This window comes from Phodopus roborovskii, unplaced genomic scaffold (assembly GCF_943737965.1).
Source record: "Phodopus roborovskii unplaced genomic scaffold, PHOROB, whole genome shotgun sequence".
Taxonomy (NCBI): domain Eukaryota; kingdom Metazoa; phylum Chordata; class Mammalia; order Rodentia; family Cricetidae; genus Phodopus; species Phodopus roborovskii.
Window position 1 is genome coordinate 2,615,069 of NW_026126645.1, and position 18,294 is coordinate 2,633,362.

At 45.5% G+C, this 18,294-nt stretch overlaps 2 protein-coding genes across 3 annotated transcripts in view; one reads left to right on the plus strand and one right to left on the minus strand.

Annotated features, from left to right (window-relative positions):
- Kdm1a (lysine demethylase 1A) overlaps positions 1-4,490 on the minus strand; it is a 48,063-nt gene extending 43,573 nt beyond the window's left edge. Inside the window, exon 1 of one of the 2 annotated variants that reach the window (XM_051173760.1) lies at positions 3,955-4,490. In XM_051173760.1, the coding sequence (XP_051029717.1) occupies positions 3,955-4,320 (366 nt within the window). In that variant the 5' untranslated portion in view covers positions 4,321-4,490. The remainder of the gene's footprint in view (positions 1-3,954) is intronic. The other variant, XM_051173761.1, reaches the window with a different exon arrangement.
- Positions 4,491-9,328: 4,838 nt separating this feature from the next.
- On the plus strand, positions 9,329-14,214 carry Tex46 (testis expressed 46). Its single transcript, XM_051173616.1, has 2 exons — positions 9,329-9,737; positions 13,968-14,214. The coding sequence occupies exons 1-2, from the start codon at positions 9,546-9,548 to the stop codon at positions 14,181-14,183; spliced, it is 408 nt and encodes a 135-aa protein (XP_051029573.1). The 5' UTR covers positions 9,329-9,545; the 3' UTR covers positions 14,184-14,214.
- Positions 14,215-18,294: the final 4,080 nt, after the last annotated feature.

Here is an 18,294-nt window from a genome sequence, read left to right on the forward strand (position 1 = left end):
CCAGCCTGGTCTATAGAGCTAGTTCCAGGACAGGCTCCAAAGCTATACAGGGAAACCCTGTCTCACAGGGGTGGGAAGATGACTCCTGGGATAAAAGCACAAACAGTAAATGGAAATGAAGGCCACAGTCCCCAACAGTCACATAACAGGTTGCCAGGAGTGTTGGCCCACATGTAATCCCAGTGCTTGGGAGATACAGGGGATCCTTGGATTAACAGACAAGCCAAAACATAAACATTTGGGGTTCAGGCTGAAACCCTGCCTCAGTAAATAAAGTGGAAAGTGATTAAGGAAGCCACTCTATATCAACCCTGGCCTCCACATGCATGCAAACATAAGCACACACGTACCCTGCACACACAAAGAAAAAAAAAAAGCTAATTGAGATGGGAAACAGGAATTAAGTGCAAGAGAATTACAAAGACAATGCTTTAGTAAGTATAGCTTAGAGAAATGACTGAGGAGGGCACTGGTATTAACCTCCACCTCTATACAAACATACACATACAAATGCGCCCAAATGTCCAAACATGAACACCAAGTGCAGGAGCACAAGCGCGGGGGCCTGACCTCAAGTCTGGAGTTTTTAAATTATTATCTTTGGGGGGTTCAAGACAGGGTTTCTCTGTGTAGCCTTGGAGGCTCTCCTGGCACTTGTTCTGCAGACCAGGCTGGCCCTGAACTCACAGAGATCTGCCTGCCTCTGCCTTCCAAGTGGACCACCACTGCCCAGCGGTTTTTTTGTTCTGTTTTGTTTTTAAGAATTTAATGAAGTTGTTCTACAGTTCCTATGAAAAGAACAATCAACATGATCTTGAAAAAGAACAAAGCTGAAGAGTTCACACATCTTGATCTTTTACAAAACCACAGTAACCAGAACAGTATGTTAGTGGCATATAGATAGAAAAATATATCAATGGGACCAGAAAGACATTCCTTAGGGGTAACACTGGGGACAGCAGAACAAGGCAAATACATACACTGAACGTCAAAGTTTAAAACAATAAATCTCGCTATAAAATCATTTAAAAACCCATTTTTAAAAATGACCCCAAAATGTGACTAAATAGAGCTGGGGATGTAGCTCAGCTAGTACAGTGCCTGCCTAGCACACAGGATGCTCTGGGTTTGATCCACAATGCCAACAAAACTGGGTGTGATACATAACAGTAATCACAGCACTGTGCTTAAGGTGGAGGCAGATTGGTCAGAAATTCAAGGTCATCCTCAACCACATATTGAGTTTAAGACCAGCCTGGCTTGTCCTTTAAATTTTTTTATTTAACAGATATCTCTCATATGAATGGCAAAAGGGGGAATGGGGATCAGGGCACACCCTTTAATCCCAGCACTTGGGAGGCAGAAGCAAACAAATCTCTGTGAGTTTGAGGACTGCCTGGTCTACAGCGTGAGTTCCAGAACAGCCAGGACTACACAAAGAAACCAAAATACAAGCAAATCAAACCCCAACCATGTTCAACATCATTAGCTATTAAGGAAATGCATGTCAAACTACAATGAGATACCATTTCCTATCTACAAAGATGACTATAGTAAAAGAAATGCTAAGTACAAAGACACAGAAAATGAACACATACACATTGCCAAGAAAAATGTGAAACTGTAGCTGCTACTTTAGAAAAGCATTTGGTTGCATTTCCTCACAAAAGCAGAATTCACACGTGACTCAGCAATTATAATCCCAGGTAGTACAAGACTTGAAAACTTATGTTCACATGTTGTATATTACTGTTTATAGCTAAATTGTACATAGCAGCAAAAAAGTAGAGGCCTCCCCAAGTGTCACTCAAACAAATGAATGCTGACAAACCCTTATTAATGACAAAAATAAAGGGCCACATATCCTGAGACTCCACACAGAATGTTCTGAATAAGCAAGTTCACAGAGTCAGAAAGTAGACTTGTAGTTGCCAAGGGCTGGAGGTAGGGGATGAGAAAAGATAGCGACTGTTTCTCTGGGAAAGAGTGAAAATGTTCTAAACTGACTGTGGTGCTGATTTTCTTATGAATACATATTTTAAAAACAACACTGGCACATGAATTATCTCAAATCTGTTCTAAGTTATCTTAAATTTGTTTCTGGCCACACTTTTAAATGAATTGATAAAATGGAACCCTACTGGGCTCTGGTTTGTTTCATTTCTAAGAGTTGAAGTCATTTCTGTGCTTTTTTTTTTTTTTTTTTTTAATGCCTCTAAAACAAACAAAAGACAAAAACCCACGCAAAACAAAGCAGGCTGAATCAAATTATATTTGGTTGGGGGGTGTCCCCACTGTGTGCCTTTTGCCTTCCCATGTGTACTTTCTTTGGAAGTTAAAAACAGGATTCTAGTTTGGGAGATTTTAAAAACATGTGAGGTAGGTTATCACACATCATTTTGGTTCCCTCATCCCCTTCCTCTCCTCCCCCTGTACTGAAACCATTCCAGTCCCAGGACCCCACCTTTCTATCAGTGTGCTGATGACAGCCCACACAAAAAAAGTCCTTCCTCCAAACTCACTTTACTAAGCAGTGAGCATGAGATCTCTCAAGCAGGCAGGTGAAGCTGAGTGCTCTCTGTAAACACTCATCTCAAGATGCTCCTCATCCCACCGACTTGGAAAATGATACACAGCAGCCGGCACAATCTCTGGATGTGTTGATCACAAGTGTTTGAGACCAAACTGAGCAACATAACAAGATGGTCAGATCAAAAACAAAACAAATCCCAGTGGCTTGGGAGGTTGCCGAAGGAGGATCACAAGTTCAAGCCCTGTCTAGGCCACAAAAAAAAAAAAAAACCCTCAGGGCTTAATCTAGGCAACTGAACTTCAAAATAAAAGGGGGAATATAGTACAGTGGTAGAGAACCTGTCTAGCACATACACTTCCCCAGTACAGCAGGAGTACAAAGAGATTACCTAAATCCAACTTTACTTAACACTTGTACTGATTGACGTATTTATTTGCAGTGCTGTGGACAGAAACCCTGGGCCTCAATCACACTAGGCAAGTACTGTGCCATCCAGGTACAACCTCAGACTACTTCATGTACTTATTATATACCCACATGTGTGTCCAGTTTTCCCCGTCGGATGAAGAACGCTCCAGAAAACGCCAGAGTCCGTGCAGTAATAAAGCCACACCAACGCCTAGCAGTGTCACTGCCCCAGGTGCTCTTTGTTTCAGTAGTGCAATGACACCTTGTCAAAACACCAAGCTTTTAAACTGTAAACCTCAGTTTACTCAATTCTTAAAACGAAGCTACCACCACCTGATCAGTGGTGTTTGGCAAAAGGAGAACGTTGGCTGTGTGCCAAATGCACCATCTGGCACACAGAGGTGTGAGACGGAGGTTATCTGAGTATAGTGTTGGATTTGGTGCCAAATCTTTTATCTTTGCATTTGCACCGTGACCAACTGCTATGAGCATTCTTCATCAAGTCCACCCGAGGCCTGCGAGAGCGTTTGCCGCCAAGCCTGTCAAGTTCGGTTCGATTCCTGAGAACCGTGGAAGGACAAAAACCTACTCAGGCGAGTTGTCCTATGATCTCCACTCGCACAGACAGCAAATTCATGTTTTTGGTTTATTTTAAAAATGTCTACGCCAAAGACCACCGTGAAAGAAAAAAAATTTTTTTTAAATCCTGGCGTACAGAAAGACCTTTTAAAAAAAATCAAAGGGAAAAAAGTCCCTTCCTTTGCAAGTCCCTTGACTCTCGAGCATCACCTCCAGCTCCCGCTGCGCGTGCACCCAGACCAAAAGCCGCCCGATGTCCGTACACACCAGCCACCCAGGTGGACCGACGCGTCGGGAAGCCATCTTTCCCAGTGAGATCACGGTCACGCCCTCCCGTGCCCGACACCCTGGGTCCCCGCACAAAGGCCGGGCCTCCCCTCCCCCGCCACCTCCACTCCCAGCCCCCGGGAGCCAGAGGCTGGGCCCGGCCTTACCTTGGCCCGCTTGCGCCGGCTGGTCCGTCGGCCCTCCGGGGTCTCGGCTATTCCCGTCTCCATGGGCGTCGCGGAGCCCGGCCCGGCCGTGGGTCCCGCCTGGGGCCCGGCGGACCCGGGAGGCTCGGCCAGGCCCCCGGGCGGCGAGGCCCGCGGAGGCTCCTTCTTTCGGGGAGTGCGCTCGCCCGCCGCCCCCGTAGCGACGTCGGTGGGGCCCGCCAGGCCCGCGGTTGGCGCGGCCACCTCAGAGCCGTTCTCGGCGCCGCCCGCCGACCCGGGCCCGGCCTCCGTCCCAGAAGCCGCCGCCGCCGCCGCTGCCGCCGCCGCTGCCGCCGCCGCCGCCGCCGCCTTCTTCCCAGACAACATCTCGGGCCGCCTGGCCGCCGCCGGCCGCAGGGGCCGCTCGGTCTGCCGCTCCGTGGGTCCGCAGCCGCCTAGCCTTCCCGCTCCGCACCTCACACGGTCGGGGAGACGCCAGACACCACCGCGTGCGCACGCGCCCTGCGCGCCCCCGCCGCGCCAGGACAAAAAGCCGCAGCTGTGCCCCTCTTCCCGGCCTCCTCACAGACACAGAGCAGCGTCCTGGAGGCTAGAGCGGAGCCGGAGCTCCGAGAGCGAGGCCGACGTAGAGCGCCCCCTGCGGTAGGGAGTCAACCAACACCATTAATTCTAACAAGGGTTGCATTATGGCGTTGTGGCTTACAGAGAGCTTACCACCTCTAAGTGAGACAGAGGAACACCAAGACGGATGACTTAACTAATGATGGCTTAATTATCCTACGCTGTGTTACTCATCTTTAGAGCACTTGCCTAGCATGTACATGGCCCTGGGTTATCCATAGTGCTGGGGGACTATAGAAAACTAACTTCTTAACTGCCCAACTTGGACTGGGAGAAAAACAAAGAGTGCTCAAATTTCCACAGTAATAAAATAGAGAGAAATAAGTAAATCATGGCTTGAGTCAAAGTACACTCTCTCTTGCCACCAAGCCTTGTTTATTTTGTTTCTTGGGTCAGCACACTATCTGCATACACACTCACACTCACACACACACACACACACCAGGCCTCCTCCGTGTCCCTCATCTTCAGGCATGTAACACTTCTTCTGCCTAAGTCAGTTCTTTCTAATGTTGTGGTGGTGGGTGTTTTATTCGTGGAATGTTGAGACGTATGGGGTATTGAGGACAGGTGATGTTGTGGGGATAAAATCACCAGGGAAGACTGTTCAGAAGTGAGTTTAAGCTACTAGAAAATCTTTATCAGCCTGCTGGCAATGACTGGGTGTTTGGGATCCCAGCAGTAGCCCTGAGCCTTTCTCAGGGTGAACATTCAAGCACAAAAACCATGTCCTGGATTGACATGCTTCAGTTAACAAGAACAGTTAGCCAGAAGCAGATCTACAAAAGCCAAAAAGCAAGGTTAGTACATTTCCCAAAACTATGGACTTTGATAGATTAGGCCTTTGTTTTAGTTTTGGCAGACAGTGCTTTCTGTGTGTGGAATTTTACAGCCTGAATGGTACTTTCTACCATGGAGTCAGTTATTTTAGGTAGGGCCCCAGGGGCTACTCAAGTCTGGTGCCCTGTTACACATAGTTTATTTAATTCTTCCACAGTGGGAAAGTTGACTGCAAAACAGTAGTTTGCTGGGAAGAAATTCCATACTGCAATTAGGGTGATGTCTACAGGGGTGTGTGTATTCATCAAAACTAATTGAACTACATGAACAGACCTTTTTAAAAAGCTATGTAAGAAAAAAATGTAATCAATACAACAAATGTCTCGCATGAAGTACATTGGCTTGACCAAAATCAACAACATCAGTGACTGTGATAGAATTATATTGAGGGAACGGAGATGAGTTTGTGGGTAAGAGATGAGAGCAATTTAGGGAAGGGTTAATAATATGGAGAAGGGTGCTTGGTGCTAGCTAAACCCTGCTCTCCCATCATAAAATACATCATATCCAAAAATGTAAGCACATTACTCTCCCTTCCCTCTGGGGCCTAGCAGCCACTCTTCTACTTCCTGCCTCTATAAATTTGAACTAGCTCACAGTTCAAGATACACCATCAGAATAGGGGAGTCACAACAGCTAGAGCAAACTGGCCTCCCCACATCCACAGTTAGGAAGCAGAGAGTGATGAATGTATGTGCTGCTCAGCTCCCTTTCTCCACCTTATACAGGAAAGGCTCTGCCCAGAGCTGCCCAGTCTTCCCACGTTAATGAACATAGTGAAAATACTCCCCTAGTGGCGAGTCTAGGTTCAGCCACAAACCCTGACCATCACTGTAGGCAGGCACTGTATCACTGAACTACGCCTCCAGCTCCCATTTGGTTTGATTTATCCATTCATTTATCAATGCAAAGTTTTTTGCTTCAAACTTTTGACTTTTATTCCTTCTCCTTATTTTTAAAAAGCTTTTAAAGCCAGGCATAATGGTTCATGCCTTTAGTCCCAACACTCGGGGAGACAGAAGCAGGTGGATCTTTTTTAGTTCAAGGCCAGCCTTGTCTACAGAGCTAGTGCCAGGACAGCCAGAGAAACCCCATCTTAAAAATAGGTAACTAAAAATTTTTTTAATGTGGTGTGTGTGTGTGTGTGTGTGTGTGTGTGTGTGTGTGTCTGTCTGTTGTAGCATAAGTATGGAGTCATAGGCAACTTGCAGGAGTCAGTTCTCCCCTTCCATAATGTGGATTAAACTCAGTTGTTCAGGTTTACCTACTGGGCCACTTCAATGATACACACACACACCTTTTTTTTTTTTTTTTTTTTTTTTTTTTTTTTTTTTTTTTTTTTTTGAGACAGGATCTTAGTGTCCTAAGATGCCCTTCAGCTTGCTGTATAATCAAGGATGGCCTTGAATCCCTAATCCTTTTACCTTCACCTGGAGTCACAGGCTATGCAACCTCACTTGGCTTTACCTCTTGTTTTTTTGTTTGTTTGGTTTAATTTTTCAAGACAGGGTTTCTCTATAGCTTTGGAGGCTGTCCTGGAACTCACTCTGTTGACAAGGCTGACCTCAAACTCACAGAGATCCACCTGCCTCTGCCTCCCGAGTGCTGGGATTAAAGGTGTGCACCAACGCCCGGCTACCTCTTGTTTTTTATGAATAATGTTGCTGTGGACATGGATGTATAATTATCGCTCCAAGTCCTTGCTTTTGAAACTGGTTCTGACAGGTACAGGCTTGCAACTGAGCCTGGACTTCAGTCAGAATTCAAGGTGATTTTGTAACTTAGTGAGGTAGCAGGGTGGAGAGATGGGGTTTGGGAATCCAATTCAGCTGGTAAAGTGCTCACTGCACAGGCTTGGGGACATGTGGTCAATCCCGGGAACCTATGTAAAAAAGCCAGATGTAGCTGTGTGCACTTATAATTCAGTACTGGGGAGGGAAAGACAGGCAGATTCCTGGGATTCTTGGCCACCAATCTACCTGATTGGAGAGGTCAGGTAAATGAGAAGATCCATTCTCATAAAGCAAGGTAGATGGCTCAAGGAATGAATGATACCCACGGTTGACCTCTGGCCTACACACACACACACACACACACACACACACACACACACACATAGGGGATATAGGTCAAACTGTAAAGCAATGGCCTAGCATGCATGAGGGCTTAGGTTAAATCTCCAGTATTGTAATAAATAAGTAAATAAACAATGGTGTAATTATGTTTAATTTTTTTTAAAGGATCATCCTCCCAATTCTTTTAGGGAATTCTCAAAGTGGGGCAGCTAATTTATCCACTTTTAAAAAGTTAGCATCTGCCAGGCATGGTGGCACATACCTATAATCCCGGCACACGGGAGCCTGAGGCAGGACGGCCACACATTCTAGACTAGCCTGGCTGCATAAAAATATCGATTTCAACAAATAAAACAAAAAAGTCAGTGTCTTAGTTAGGGTTACTCTTGCTGAGATGAAACACCATGACCAAAAGCAACGTGGGTAGGAAAGAGTTTATTTGGCTTATCCTGCCACATCACTGTTTATCACTGAATGAGGTCAGGAGAGGAACTCAAATTGGGTAGGAACCTGGAGGCAGCTGCTGATGCAGACAGAGGCCCAGGAAAGGTGCTGCTTACTGGCTTGTTCTCTGTGGGGTGCATTCTTATAGAACCCAGGACACCAGCCCAGGGATGGCACCACCCACAATGGGCTGGTCCCTCCCCCATAAGTCACTAATTAAGAAAATCCCTTCCAGATTTGTTGCTTACTGCTTAATCTTCAGGAGGGATTTTGTTTTTGTTTTTTGTTTGTTTTTTTGAGACAGGGTTTCTCTGAGGCTTTGGAGCCTGTCCTGGAACTCGTTCTTGTAGACCAGGCTGGCCTGGAACTCACAGAGATCCACCTGCCTCTGCCTCCTGAATGCTGGGACTAAAGGTGTGTACCACTACTGCCCAGCAAGGAAGCATTTTCTTAATTGAGGTTCCCTCCTCTCAGAAGACTTTAGCTTGTGTCAGGTTGACATAAAATTATCCAGCACAGTTAGCAAACTTGTACCTAAACTTTACAGAGTAAGGCCACTAATCAACATTAAGAAGTTACTTAAGGGCTGGGGAGGTGGTTCCATCTGTAAAGTGCTCAGCATGAAAGCACAAGGACGTGAGTTCAATTCCTAGCACCCCTGTAAAAAGTTAGGTGTGGTGGTGTACACTCAGCACTGTGGAGGTAGAGACAGGGGAATCCCTGGGGCTTGCTGGTCAGCCATTCAAACCAAATTAGTGAACCCCAAGTCCCAGAGAGAGACCCAGGTGATGGTGGTGCATGCCTTTAATCCCAACAGTCAGGGAGCAGAGGCTGGAGGATCTCTGTGAGTAGATCAGGCCAGCCTGATCTACAAGAGCTAGTTCCAGGACAGGCTCCTAAGCGACATAGAGAAACCCTTATTGAAAAAATTAACAAAAACAAACAAAACCTAAAATAAATAAATAAGGTGGGTGGCTCCTGAGGAACAATAGCCAAGGTTTGTTCTCTAGCCTCCACATACACACACAAATAACTAAAACCGAAAATAAGCAGAAGTACCCACTCGGTAGATAAAGACACTTGTTGACAAGCCTGGCAACCTGGGTTGGATCCCTGAGACCCACATGGTAGACTGTTCTCATGCATTCACACATACACAAACAACAAATACATGTAATTTTCAAAGTAAATCAAGTATATGACCTCCATGGACTTATTGACAGTATGTTAGCATGACTATGAAAGTGCACACAGCACTGTCTGCCTTATCTCCATGGTATGGATAAGTTTTCTTCGATGTCTCTCCCTTTATGAGAACAGGTGGTCTGTGGCATTGACTGTTTTGTTACAGGGCGCACCCAGAAATGTTCAATGAGGGAGGTACATCACTTGGCTGCCACCAGGAGGTCCTGAGATGGTGCCTGCAAGCTGCCTGCCAGAGAGCCTGGCACACAGTGGGCCCTTAAGACATAGGGGTACTTATTGTTATGCGACAGCCAGGGTGGGGTGGGGGTGGGGAGCTGGTTATGAATCAGAGGAGTGGGTGGCTGTGCCTCCTGTCATGGAGGGGACTTCAGCAGGGGGCTTGGGCCTGTGCCCCTCTGTGCCATAATGCTGAGTGACTTGGTATTTCTTCTTAGGAGTTTCCATGGCTTTCTTGCTTCTTCTGGTGCCATAGGAGCAGTTTTGGCCTGGCTGATAAGCTTTAAACCAGTCCTGCTTGGCTTCCTCTTCCTTCTGCTATTGCTCAGCAACTGGCTGGTCAAACATGAACTCCGTCAGGCTCCTTCCCATTCCCGGACGGTAAGCAAGAAAGTGCTTAGCTTCAAATGCAGGTTGTGAGACTCTCAGAGATGGACTGGGGATGGGGTGGGGGGCTCAGAGGTTAATGGGAGAATGAATGCCTGATACTGAGACCTTGCTCCTGTCTTATATACCTCTCTAATGCTGGGATTAAAGGCCTGTGGTCCCAGCTGCTGAGATCACCTTTGTGCAAGCTGTTTCTCTTTAGGACTGGATCAATCTTGTGTAATCTGGATGGCCTTAGACTCACAGAGAGCCATCTACCTCTTAATCCTGAGTCCTAGGATTAAAGGTCACCACCTAGCTTTCTGACTTCTGGGATTAAAGGTGTGTGCCTGGTTTCTATGGCTTGTGGCTGACTTTTTGCCTGAGGAGGCAAGCTTTAATAAATCATAAATAATATATCACCATAAGCACATATGACCAGGAAGTGAAAAGGAGCTCTGGGAAACGAACCAGGGTTCCATGACCCCCTTTGAAGGCATGCCTGTGAAGTTCCCTCTCTTAAGTGGTTTTACCACTTCTCAAATACACCAGGGACTGGACTGAGGCTTTACTTTAACTCATGGGCCTTTGGGAGGCATTCTGGATCCTCACTATAACAGATGTTTTATGCTAGGAAGGGCTGTAACCAAGTAAGAACAGTTTTTGATTGTGTGTGTGTGTGTGTGTGTGTGTGTGTGTGTGTGTGTGTGTGTGTGCTGTGTAGGAAGGGGGGCCATTATTTAGCAGCTTCTCTGGCCCCCATGTCAGGAAATACTAGTATCACTTTCTACCCCTTTGCCACAACCTAGAATATATCCAGATATTGCTTGGAAAAGGCAAAATGGCATCTTATTTAAAACAAATGAACATGTTAGAGAGATGGCTCATTCTTTAAGAGCACTTGTTGCTCTTGCAGAGGACTCAGATCAGTTCCCAGCATCCACATGGTGCCTCACAACCATCAGTAAGGTGATCTGATGCCCTCTCCTGGACTCTGCTGGTGCTGCATGCACATGTTACACAAACATACATGTAGGCAAAACCACCCATACACACAAAATAAGAATAATGTGGGGCTGGAGTGATAGCTTAGTGATTAAGAGCATTTGCTGTCCTTGCAGAGGACCTGAGTTTGGGTTCCAGCGCCTACATGGTGGCTTACAATTGCTTATAACTCCAGTTCCAGGGATCTAATGCCCTAGGATAAGGCCCACAGGCACTCATATGGTGACTCAGCCATCCATAATTCCAGTTCCATGGGACCCAATGCCCCCTCCCGATCTCCTTGGGCACATACATAAAGACAAAACACTCAAACATAAAGTAAATAAATATATATCTAAAAATAAAATAAAATAGTTTTAAATTAAAAGGGGACACATGAGGGCTAGAGATATGTCCCAGTAGGCAAAGCACTTTCTGTCAAATGTGAGGACTGGAATTGGATGCTCAGTACCCACTTAAAAGCAAGTAGGTGGACAGGGCGGTGGTGGTGCACACCTTTAGTCCCAGCACTGGGGAGGCAGAGGCAAGCGGATCTCTGTGAGTTCAAGGCCAGCCTGGTCTACAAAGCTACACAGAGAAACCCTGTCTCTAAAAACAAAACAAAACAAAAAGCAATTAGGTGTGAGGTCCACCTGTAATCCTAGGCTGTGGCAGGTAGGGATGGAGGGTCCCCACAGTAGGCTGACTAACCAAAACAGAGAGTCCTGGGCTCAGGGAGAACCCTTCCTCATATATAGGGCAGAGAACAATTGAGGAAGACACCCAACATCAGCCTGGAGCCTCTTCACACATGAACACACATGCTCATACACATTCCAGCATGCAAACACACAGGCACACCATCCCAATATACATTTGAAAAAGGGAAAATGCATTAAAGCACTGAATGCCAAATTCAGGACTTTAACTGAGGAAGTGATGTTTGGGGGAAGGGAACTCTGCGGGGAGAAATTCACAGAAACTTTAATTCTATTTGTGAAATGTCCTCCCTCTGCCCTCTTCTCTCCCCCTTCCCTGCTGTCCCTTCTTAATCTCTCCCTGCTCTCCCACTGAATCGCATCCCCAGTACTTTACTTGATTTCTTTTTCTTTTTTAGCCTTTTTTTTTTTTTCTGTTTTTCAGTTTGAATGCTCTGCATGCATGCATGCCTGCATATTAGAAAAGGACACCAGGTCTCATTATAGGTGGTTGTGAGCCACCATATAGGTGCTGGGAGTTGAACTCAGGACCTCTGGAAGAGCAACCCAGTGCTCTTAACCATTGAACAATCTCTCCAGCCCACCCTTTATTTGATTTCTTAAGTTTACACGAGAAAGGTGGGAATTTGGCATAATATTTACTGGTTCCCCCAACCCACATCTTTTTACTTTGTTTTTTGAGGTAGGGTTTGATATATCCCAGGCTGACTTTGAACCCCTAATCCTTCTGCTTCTATCTCCTGAGTGCTAGAGTTATAGGTGTGTGTGTCACCACAACTAGATTATATACTGCTAGAGTTCAAACTCCAGGACTTTAGTTAGTTATGCCAAGCAAAAGCCCAGCAACTGAGCTAGATCCCGTCCTGAAATAATTAGTTTTAAAGTATTTCTTTCTGTTTTTGTTTGTTTGTTTGAGGCAGGGTTTCTCTATGTCACAGCTCTGGCTGTCTTGAAACTCATCTGTAGACCAGGCTGGTCTCAAACTTAAAGATCCTCCTGCCTCTGCCTCCCAAGAGCTGGGATCAAAGTGGTGAGCCATCACCACCACCCGACTAAAGTATTTCTTAAGACCACCAGTTTGGGCTGGCAAGATGGTTCGGTGGGGAAAGGCACTTGCTACCAAGCCTGATGATCTAAGTTAGAATTGACTTATACACACATACTCTGAATAAATAAATAAATAAATAAATACATGTGTCCAGTTTTTAAAGACCAGTAGTTTGTAGCTTAATCCAAAGGGGGTATGTTGCTATAAACTGGAGGGAGGGCACATGAGAACTTGTGAGGACTGAATGCTGAGTATGTCTAGAGACCACTAGGATGCTGTAGTTTGAGGTTTTACTGATTCTGGCAAAATGCTCCAAAAGAAATTGGAAAATAAAGATTTTGGAGACAGACATATACATATGTATGCTAATGGCATTAATTTTTTTCTTTAGTGTGTGGCTAACCTTGAGGCACATTGCATGTTGGGATGACAGTCTGAAGGAGTCAGCTCTCTTTTCACTGTGTGGGTCCTGGGGGTCAGACTCATCATGACCCGCTTGCTAGCAAGAACCTTAACCATTGAACCATCTTGTCCACCCAGGGTGATGGGAGATGTCATTCTGTAAATATGTTTCTCGTATTGGTTAATGAATAAAAACACTGTTGGCCAATAGGAAAGCAAGATAGGCAGGACTAGGAGACTAGGAGGAGAGAGGAGGAGATTCATCATGGAGAAGAGAGAGCAGAACGCTGGCCCCTCTCTCCGGTAAGATGAGACCATGTAGAAATACTTAGATTAATAGAAATGGGTTAATATTAAAGACAGAGCTAGTCTATAAGAAACAAGTAACTGGCCAACAGCATTATATCAACTACAGAGTCTCTGTGTTATTTGGGGCTGGTGCGGCTCTGGGACCAGGCTGGCGGAAAAACCTTACTCATAACACCAGGGCTTTGTGTCTTCTACAACCAGCAGACCATTCCTATGAAACAAACACAACCATGGGTGTTAGACCTTTGGAGAAGGAAGTGTTGGCTGTAGGTTGATAAGAAAGTGACTTTCCCTCACTGGACCCCAGTTTTCCCAACCACAAATTATGGCAAAGATGCTCTCATCTTGGCAGAGGGCCTGAGAATTGATAAAATGGCCCGAAGGGCTGGGAATGTAGCTCAGTAGGTCGAGCCTAACATACATGAAGCCCTGGGGGTTCCCTCCCAAGCACTGTATAAGCTAGATGTACAGATGTACATGTGTAAGCCCAGACCTGGAGAGGTAGAGGCAGGAGGATGCGGAGTCCAAGGTTATCCTGGGCTATGTAGTGAGTTCCAGGCCATCCTGCGCTAAATGAGATTCTGTCCCAGAGATGAAAAATAAAATTAACCTGGCCTGGAGCAAATGTTCTGTGTTGGAAGGAATTATCATTATGAATTGACTCTTTCCTTCAGATGGGGCTCTTAGGAGGTGGCAGAAAAAATGGCTCCAGAATTCAATCCTAACAACAATGTTATGAACAAGAAAGAGCTGGAGAAAATGAATGCTTGCTTCTCCCTCCAGGGTATTGTCCTTGAACGGCTGTTGTTCAATGAGATGAAGCTGAAGGTCTTGGAAAATCAGATGCTCATCATATGGAATAAAATGAATCGGCAGCGTCGCCGGTGGAGCAGCAGACACCAGAACTTCTCCAGGAGGCTGCACAGGACAAGAAGGAATGGCTCTGCTTTCTCCATCATCTCTAACTATGCTACCAATAGCCCTAGTGAATGTAATTGAAATGGGATAGCCTCTACTGATGTGATCTTCACCCAGTGTATGAGTCTGGTTTTGTTGTTGTTGCTGCTATAACAAAAGATCTGAGCCTGGGAACTTATAAAGAAGTTTGGTTTAATTTATAGTGGAGGTTCAAGACTGTGAAGCTAGCAGTGGCTGTTTGTGAGGGCTTCAAAGAGGATTCAAAGAGGACAGCATCACAGTGTGTTTGTGTGTTGTGTTTGTGTGTGTGTGTGTGTGTGTGTGTATGTGAGAGAGAGAGAGAGAGAGAGAGAAATAGGCAGACAGAGACAGACAGGCAGACAGAAATCACTTGGTGAGAAAGGAAGTAAAAGAGAGCCAGGAAAGCCAAAGCTGCTTTATAAAAACTTCTCCTGCATTAGGGATGTAGCTCAGTGATAGAGCACTTGCCTAGGATACACAAGGTCTTGGGTTCAATCCCCGGTATTTCCAAAATAAACAAAGCAAAACAACACTCTTTTTGGCTCATCAGGTTAAGACACTTCCCTCGCACCAAGTTACCCTGGCAACCTGAGTTCAATTCCTAGAACTCACTTAGTTGGGGAAGAAAACTGACTCCTGCAAATTGTCCTCTAACCTTCACACTTGTCACAAACATACACATGAACATGTACCCAAAATAATAAATAAATAAAATAAAAACAGCAAATGCCTTCTCTCCTTCTCTTGAGGTAACCAGCCCAGTCCCAGACTGTTGCTGTAAAAAAGAAAAGAAAACATAACAAAATCCATGATTCAAAGCAATCTGGAAAGGAAAAGGTTTATTTGGCTTACAGGTTATATCATCAAGGGAAACTAAGGCATGAACTCAAGAAACTCAAGATCTGAAGCACAGACCATGGAGGAATACTGCCTACCGGCTCAGTCAACCACCTTTCTTTTTATTTTATTTTTTCTTTTGAGACAGAGTCTCACCATATAGACCCAACTGGCCTGGAACTCACTCTGAAGACAAGGCTGGCTTCAAACTCACAGAGATCCACCTGCCTCTGCTTCCTGCGTGCTGGGACTAAAGGCGTGCGCCGCCACATCTAGTCCTTAACTACCTTATAAAGCCCAGGCCTACTTCCCAGAGATGCTGCCCACAGCCAGCCTGGCCCTCTTACATCAATTAGCAATTAAAACACACACACACACACACACACACACACACACACACACACATGAAAATAATGAACAAAAAATGCCCATGAACCAATCTGGTAGAGATAATTCCTCAGTTGAACCCATGTCCTCCAGAAGAGCAGCCAGAGCTCTAAACCACTACAATCTCTCCAGCCCATGCTTTGATAGCTATATTCTTGTATATTAGTCTAAATAAATGAAAGAAAGGTTTACAAGTTATGAATGGAGCCTGGGAATTAGCTTGGTTGGTAGAGTGCTTTGTTACAAGTAGGTTTTTCCTGCTGGCCTGGAGCCACGGCAGTGCCAGCCCCAGACAACACACAGAGACTCTGTATTAGATATAAATGCTGTTGGTCAGGTACTTGTTTCTTATAAGTTAGCTCTATCTTATTAACCCATTTCTATTAATCTAAGTATTTCCAGGTCTCATCTTACCGGAGAGTGGGCCTGGACCTCAGTTCTCTCCAGTCTCTCCATGCTGACTCCTCCTTACTACTTCTTTTCTCCTCCTTGTCTCCTAGTCCCTCCTATTTTGCTTTCCTATTGGCCAACAGTGCTTTATTCATTAACCAGTATAAGAAACATATTTACAAAATGACATCTCCTATCATCTCTTTTCTGTCTAAATAAAAAGAAGGATTTTAACCTTAATATAGCAAAATATATCACACAACAGTTATCAAATAAGAATCACAGTTAACAATATTTAGTCCATTAATATTTAGTAAGATTTAAGAAAATATTCCATCATCTATTCTATCTTTGTGAGTCTAAAGTCCTATATGTAACTTATCTTTAATCCTAATTAAGGAAAACTATAACCATAACTATCTGTCTTCAACTCCATCAAAGACCACAGAAGGATAATATATAAACTCTAGAAATGACAGAGACAACTCACTGCCTGGCCAGTCACCCGAAGTTCTTCTGTAATCTTCCATCTTCAGCCCATAGGCCATAGTGTGTCTGGCAGACTCCTCAGCAAAGCAGGAAAGTTTAACTGTCTTCTTGTATTGGCAGTTTGTCAGTCATTTTTCTTCGTGTGTGTGTATGTGTGTGTGTGTGTGAGAGAGAGAGAGAGAGAGAGAGAGAGAGAGAGAGAGACGGGGGGGGGGGGGGGGGGGGGAAGAGCATTCTTGTTTCATGGGTACAGAGCCTGAAGAGCAATTCTCCAGTAAAAAACATGCGGAAGCTGACCGAGATTTTACCCACGTGTATCTGCTGCCACCTAGTGGTGATATTGCTGTATGACATGGTATGATTCTCTTCTGGCTGAATTGGGAATAACCCTGGCTTGCAGGTGAAAAATTGCTGGTCTGGAGTTAAGTATCCAGAGCTGATCCCAGCACTTGGGAAGCAGAGGCAGTCGGATCTCTGTTGGAGACCAGTCTGATCTACAAGAGCTAGTTCCAGGACAGGCTACAAAGTTACACAGAAAAACCTTGTCTCAAAAAACAAAAACAAAGGTAAGTAAGTATCCAGGAGGATATCCAGAAGGGGAGGCTTGCAGGCTCCTGCAGCGAGTTGTCTGACTCAGATCATCAGCACTATCTTTGACATGCTGTCTTTGCCCTGGGGGACCTCATGGTCGGTCAGATGTGGGGTAAGGAAGGCGTTCCTAGGGGGCTGCTGTGCTCCAACTTCAGCCTCACACTTCCTGGGAACTTCACATCTCTGAATGGGAAGTGCGACAATGTAGATCCCACTTTGTGCAACTGCCATGCAGGTCAAAGACACAGACAGGGGCCTTTAAGATGGCTCAGCAGGTCAAGGTGCTTGCCACCAAGCCTGAGGACCTGAGTTCAATCCCTGAGACCCACACAGTGGAAAGACCAGCTCTTGCAAGTTGTCTTCTGACATTCCAGAAATTCCATTAAAAACAAAACAAACAAACAAACAAAAAAAACAAAACAAAACAAAAACAAAAAAACCTAAAGTCAGCCTTAGGGCAGGTCCGGGGTTTGATACCAAAGCCAATGCACGAGAGCCAGCCTTGGCAGAGCGGTCCCTGGGAGCCAGGTCCCAGGATCCTTGCTTTACAATCATCGTGCTGCTTAACTAGGTATGGTTATTATTGTTCTCATTTACAGAGACACCAAGAGAGCGTGCCACTCCAGGTCACCATGGTGCTTCTGAGAATTTAATAGGAAGGTGGCACCCTATGCTCCTCAGAGGTGACTAGTGAACTAGCTTTCAAATGGGTCTTAGGGCCTGTGGGTCACATCATTTTTTGTCACTTCTTTTCTACCCTGGGTCCGCAGAGATTCCTGGAGAGAGAGCTCATACACACACACACACACACACACACACACACACACACACACACACCAAACTATAGCTTCTGAGGCCACATGGAGTATGCAGCAATCTGACACTTCTGCCCAGCTTACCTGCTGCTGGGGCTTCTGGGAGCTAATCCTCTAGGCAGAGGGCAGAGGGATTAGCACTGGAGAAATGAGGTCCACATCTGTCACCACTGGGCATTTGGGTAAAAGCCCATGCTGAGAACCCAGGAGGACTCTTCTGTCTCTTGGAACACAGGGAACCCTGTGAAAGACCTGCATTGTGGGCCTATTGTTCTTCTGGAAGTGGGTAAGATGTGAGAATCGTGGGCTGGGCAGGTCATTGTGAGGCAGCCTGGGGTGGGGATCCGGAATTAAATGCCTGGATCTGTTGGTAGATTGTCTGAGGTAGAAGGGTTTGGGAGAATGTAGGTCTTCCAGTGGGAAAAATGGCACTTCCAGGATGAGGCTTCTGAGATTCAGAAGTAAGGAACCCCTTTCCCCAACATCCAAATCTTACCTTTTTTTTCTAGCTATTGTGTGTTCCCCTCTTGCCCCAGGACAGTTTTTTTTGTTTGTTTGGTTTTTTTTTTATATATGTAGGAGAGCGTTGCCTACATGTGTGTTTGTGTCAGATGCCCTGGAACTGGGGTTACAGACAGTTGTGAGCTTGGATGAAGGGAATT